Source organism: Protopterus annectens, chromosome 10.part0, assembly GCF_019279795.1.
Source record: "Protopterus annectens isolate FY-2018-M chromosome 10.part0, PAN1.0, whole genome shotgun sequence".
In the NCBI taxonomy this organism is placed as follows: domain Eukaryota; kingdom Metazoa; phylum Chordata; order Ceratodontiformes; family Protopteridae; genus Protopterus; species Protopterus annectens.
The window spans coordinates 1,571,708,445-1,571,714,665 of record NC_056744.1 but is presented as its reverse complement, the minus strand read 5'-3'; the positions used below and the strand labels follow the sequence as shown (position 1 = coordinate 1,571,714,665).

Here is a 6,221-nt window from a genome sequence, read left to right as displayed (position 1 = left end):
GATGTGGTGAGAGAGGACATGCAGGTGGTTGGTGTGACAGAGCAAGATGCAGAGGACAGGAAGAAATGGAAACAGGTGATCTGCTGTGGCGACCCCTAATGGGAACAGCCGAAAGAAGATGATGATATATATATATATATATATATATATATATATATATATATATATATAGATGCATACGGGTCAACTTTAGTAGACCAAAAAGCCAGTTAATGAATTACTTTTAATAAAGATGACAACACCGAAAACTTACTTTAACGAAAGTTCACATTACCGTAAAGTTAATCCAGGAAAGGAACCACTTGGTCAACATGGGGAAATTTGCCCTTTTCTCCACTATAGTGCAATCTCAGAGTTAGTATATTTAGTTAGGGGATGTGGGGGGGGGGTGAAGCCCCCCCCACTTGGGTCGGTTTGATATACTTCAATGTGTTTGTTTTTTAGTGAACTACTGTGAAAAATATAATAAAGTTATTCTAAAGCTAGGTGAAAGACATGCATATTAACAAGGATACGGCAGGCAGAAGGAGGGAGGATAAAAGAAAGTTAAAGAGTAGTAATACTTATAGTCCAGGCAAAAGTCTGTCTGTCTTTGATGAAGGAATCATCTTTGTTGTAGTGGAAGCAACAAACAGGGTACACAGACCATGCCTGAGAAAGAAACATTCCAAGATGCATGACTTACAGGATGGACAAAATGATAAAGGAAAGAGCAGTACACTTACATGTAACAGAAGAGGCCAAAACATCCGAATGTTTGTCTTTTCAGCTTTTCCCGGTTAGGGTCGCCACAGCGGAACTCTGGTCTGCTAATGATTGGCAGTAGATTTTTTTTTATGGTGCTGAGTTGCCAGCCCGATGCCCAACCTTCAGTGAAGGCATGCCCATTCATGCATGTCTTTCGGAGGACACTCGACTGCAGGGGGGGAGGACATGCAGACTCCACACAGAAGGCACTCCAGACAAGAATCAAATGGGAGAACCTCTTGCTGTGAGGTAACAGCGCTACCACTGTACCACCGCGGATACTACATCCGAATAAATAAGAAAAAGGTGGAGATAGGATATATTGAATTAAAATGGAACCTGGAAATGACAGTACAGTCCACACAGACATTGCAAACACAGCCCATCCTCAGAGTTATAGCGAAGAAAATTAAAACGACAATTGCAGACGGCATCCTTCAGATGACAGAGAAATGGAAGGTAATGTTAGCAGGGGCTTTACTGCTCCATGGGTTAAATGGAGCACCTTTGATGCAGCATGACAGCACTGATAAAACATTAGCTACACAAAAGGGTAAATGTGATAATAGTCAAACAGCCTACGTTACTAAAAATATGTAGCACCTCATTGGTTAGTGTTTAGATGAGTACTTTTCAATGCCTCTCCAAGTGATGGTGTAAAAGCTCCTTTATGACTAGTTGACTCAAAGCCTTGAAACTGAATACAAACTCTTCAGTACAAAATAACTAAAATAAACTGCACTGGCCATATGCAGCCAAAAATCATCTAACATCTTTTTAGAGAAGAGCAAGCTCTCCTGGACCACAGATGTGGAGGACTTCACCTTCAAACATCTATTTACTTAAATACACATACTTTTCATGGATCTCTGAATTCTTATAGTAAAGATGGTTCTTAAGGAGGGTCACTCAAATGGTAAATCATGGTAATTGGGTTTACTCATCTTGTGTATCTGCTTTCCAGGATAGAAATTTCCATCAACTTTGCTTAGGTCTGTATGAACACCAGTTTTTGTCTTGCATCGGTCTCCCATTGAACCTTGGTTGTTGACCAGGGTACACATATAAAGTCAGTGGTACTGGGAGCATTTCTTATGTCTTCTCACCACTTTCAGTGATTCACATCTCGCTATAATGCTAGATTAATTGGATTGCATAGTAGCTTAGTAGTCATGGTCAAGTGCTTAAGGTGATGGACTTAAAATCTATCATGATTTCCCTCATAGGGTCAAATTCTGTCAATTACAAAAGTTCTGGGGTGGGTTTGGCATAGTGGCTAAAGTCTTCACCTCATACAAACAAGATAAAAGGTTTGATTCTGACTTTTGGTTATTGGCTAGGCTTAAAATGACCCAGGGCAGTAAGCCTAGTATTCACCTATGAACCTGTGCGTTAATTCTGTGGTCACACTATCAGAGGGAAAAGGGAGACACCATGCCAAGGTGAAACCAGTAGCATTTCAAACTTCAGTTTCTCAGACACTGAATAGTGAATATAGTCAGGGAAACATAACATTGGAGAAATGGGATTGGAAAAAAATGGTCAGCCAGTTACTTGTTGGCCACCTGTCGGACAACCGTTCTGGAAGGTTCAAATGCAAAAATTTCCTTTTCACTTATGTTACACAAATATCTGTATCATGTTTGTTATACAGCAAAGCACAGAAAGCATGGGAAAGGACTTGCTAAGATTAGAGGAATGTCTACGTCATAATAATTCAGTGCCAAAAGTGCAACGTAACCAGTCAAGGAAGCAATAACCAACAGGAAAAAGGAGTAAACAGCTGGAAGAGAAGTAAAAGTATCACAATAATTGGAAAGGGACTGGTACTACAGTCACATCTATTAACTGTGGTAAGTTAGCATGAGAGGCTTGTGAGATAATGGAATGCAGTGAATGTAGCATTACCAGTAGAAAACAAGAAATTGTTCATTTTTATAGATACATGTTAAGACTCTGTATAGCATAACATGAAAGGTTATGGATACATATAACAAAGGGTTTACCTTCATAAGTGCATTATGCACTTGGGAAAATCCACTTTGTGTGAAAGGAGGTTTCAAAATTGGCAAAACCTCAAAAAAAAATTGTCCAAATGTGCAATGGGCGAATGCATATTGACATTCGCTCATTGCAGACTCAACATTTTGGGTACGGATTGCACTATAGCGGGGATTGGGAAATTAACCTTTTCCCCACTGTAGTGCGATTCCAGAGTTAGTATATTAAAGTAGGGGGGGGGTGTGGGAGCAGCCCCCCACATGGGGGTGCAGGGGGGCTTGCCCCCCTGCATTACTGTGTCTTCGGCATTTTAGTTCGAAAATCAGTGAATCTGCTGTTCGATTTGCTGATTTTTGAACTACTGAGAATGTCGAAGTTTAAAATTCGTGCATTTGGTTCACCCAAATGCGTGATCGATATGGTCATTTCTGACAATATGAAGGTAAACCATAACAAAGACACAGGCAGTTCACAGATGGGCAGCACAAATAGTGTATGGTCTTCAATGGAAACCATCTAGAGATAGACCAGAAAAGCTTAACATATACAGAATTAAATCATTGAAGTGCATCAAAGGAAAAACAGCTTAGTGGTAAAATCTCTACCTCACAGCTCTAGGGTCTGGGGGGTTCAGTCCAGAAGGACAGCAACCTCCGGTGCAAGTTTTTAGAGGGCACGATCAGCATATGTCGATCAGACAGTAGCATAGATTTAGTATTCAGATCATTAGCAGCATATTTAAATGCTGGTATGGAAATTAATTCAGATACTGCTTTGGAAGACTGAGGCACTTGCTTCTGTGCTTCATGTGTGGTATAAAACATCTAGCAAGTAGTTTGCTACAGTTTTTAATAGTAGAAGAGCTTGTTTTCTCTCCCTAAGTAAAGGGGTGCATAAACTTAGAGTTGAGGGGCATCAGAGTGGAGAATAGCACTATGTGCTAAATGTGCCAGCCACAGCTATAGTTCAATCATGAGCTCTAGTCACTGTCTGTGTTTAGTTTTGCATGTTCTCACTTAATCTGCATGCTTTTTCTCCAGGTGCTCTAGCCTCCTCCCACTTGTAGAAATGTACTGGTTGTTTGGCTGCACTAAATTGTCTATATATATATATATATATATATATATATATATATATATATATATATATATTGCATTTAGCCTTGTAGCATGGGTGATGGCTGAAAAGGGTCTGAGAAAAAGAAGTTCACTTACCCATTTAGCAAACAAAGGCATAAAAGTTAAAGTCTAAGTGAGCGACATTTAAAAAGAGCAACATTTGATAACAAGAATACATAACTGAAAGGTACAGGGATGGTGGTTCAAAGGAGTTGCACGTTTTTGTTTTTTTTTAATGAAAGAGTGGTAAATGATTGGAACAGCCTTGCAGAAGAGGTTACTGAATCAAAAATTATGATGAATTTCAGTAATGCATGGAGCAGACATAAGGCAAATATTATAAGTGAATGAAAATATGTTAATTAAGTAGAGTCTGCAGTTTATCTAGTAGATAGGCACATTTACTGTGTAAGTCTATTTCAAGATCATTCCTGTTTTCTCCAGTTAACCCACAGACTACTGGGAAACATGCTTTTTTAATCATTAAAAATAGTAAACAAAATATTTCCTTTCCTGATTTTCAGCTGGCTGTTCTGTTTCTACACACATAATGTAAAATGATTACAAATTTTTGGTAAATACATGGGATATAATTTCTGCAGAATTTTTCTGTTATGACGTTCATCATCTCAAAACTATAGTTTGAAAATGCCTTTTCATTGGAATGGTGTGCGCGAGGAAATCTGTTATAAATGTCCAAGAAGTAATGTCTGTTAAAACAGCTTAAAGACTATTTCAGTATAGTTATCAAGAACCTTTGATAGGCAGTAAAAATACAAACGAAAAAAAATCTGTTAGCTTGACTAGGACATCAAAGGTCTGTGGGGTAGTTTCATCGTACCTGGCTTTTATAGTCTATAATTAGTTAGTTAGTTAGAATTTTTATATTTAGTTTCAGATAACCAGGATCTCTCATCAACAGCTTAACCTAACCAATCTCTTTTACTAAACTCATAATTCAATGAAGTTGAATTACCTCCTGTGTACATAAATTAAATTGTTTTCCTTTTTTTCTAGGTATTCAAGCAGTCCAGTCTCAAGGTAGGAGCTTTGAAATGTATTGAAATAATTACATTTTTATTTGGCATAATCTGTATTACTGTGCATCAGTGGTAAAAATGTTACCTTGACAAAATGTTAGCATCCTTCTTGCATGTGTTTAAAAAACTATACGGCATACAATAACAGGGCACACAACATTACAAAATGCACACAAATCTAGAAGGTACATTTCTCATGTTTTATGTCTATGTCAGTGTGATAAATATTTGATGTGGCCTCTCCCTTATTTTTACCTCATGGATAGGTGCCTGAGAATTCCACAGGAAATTGTTAGCTTACTATCTTTGTATACAGAATCCTAACATGTTGTTTCAGAATTCCAAGAGCTCTTGTACTGTATGCTTAATATTTCCAAGTTTGCATTTATTCTGTAATCTCTGTGAAGAAACCTGTATATGGTCTATACTTAGGATGGTAGCAAAGATCTCAAATGAGTTTTTCAGGTTTGACATCACAAGTGTGAATGTCCTGATTCTGAATTTTCCATTTGATTTAAAACAATACTGTGTAATTCCAAATTTTTTCTTCTGTGGAAAGCAAAGCCCTCACACAAGTATCTATGTAGAGGCCCTCAGTTCCTGCAACTGCCTTAATTAACTTATACAATCCTAAGCAGCAGGGGCTAATTAATCCCCCCACCAAATGAGGTCTTCTAAGCTATGAAACCACTTGCTTCCTGATGCTTACAACCAAAATCCTCTACACTAAAAACATACTTCATAAGATTTGCTATTTCTGATAAACAATGTGAGTTACAAACAATGTAAAATATAAAATATCTTTGGTATACAGTGGGAGGATAACAATGTAAAATATCTTTGATTTGTTCTGAATTAGTACTTAAACAGTATCACTTACACTGATCTTGTTGACTTAGCCAACCTGCTAGCAGATGGGGTCAGTGCAAACCTCACCCCTTGTCCCTCCCCAAAGGCCCTTTCGACATCTCCGATACATGTCTCACACCTCACATCTCCATAGATCAAGTGTTACAAGCCCTATCCAAGGCAAAGAACACAGCTTCCATGGGACCAGATAGTATCCCAGGATGTATTCTGCACCATCTCCAGGAAGAACTGGCTTCGCCACTGAGCATCCAATTCAACCACAGCCTAAGTACAGACTTCCTTCCAGCAGAGTGGAGAACTGCCATTGTCATCTCCATGCACAAAGGTGGTGCCACTACTGACCCTGGAATCTATTGCCCCATTAGCTTGACAAGTCTGATCCGTAAAGCCATGGAGCATATTATTATTATGGATCTCATAAACAAGGACATAGGCAATCTCCATG

At 38.5% G+C, this 6,221-nt stretch overlaps 1 protein-coding gene across 1 annotated transcript in view; it reads left to right on the top strand.

Annotated features, from left to right (window-relative positions):
* The window catches only part of LOC122814339 (serine protease 27-like), an 84,990-nt gene that overhangs the window by 9,797 nt on the left and 68,972 nt on the right, over positions 1–6,221 (top strand). The window contains exon 2 of the mRNA XM_044086925.1: positions 4,877–4,907. Coding sequence (XP_043942860.1) covers positions 4,877–4,907 — 31 coding nt within the window. The remainder of the gene's footprint in view (positions 1–4,876; positions 4,908–6,221) is intronic.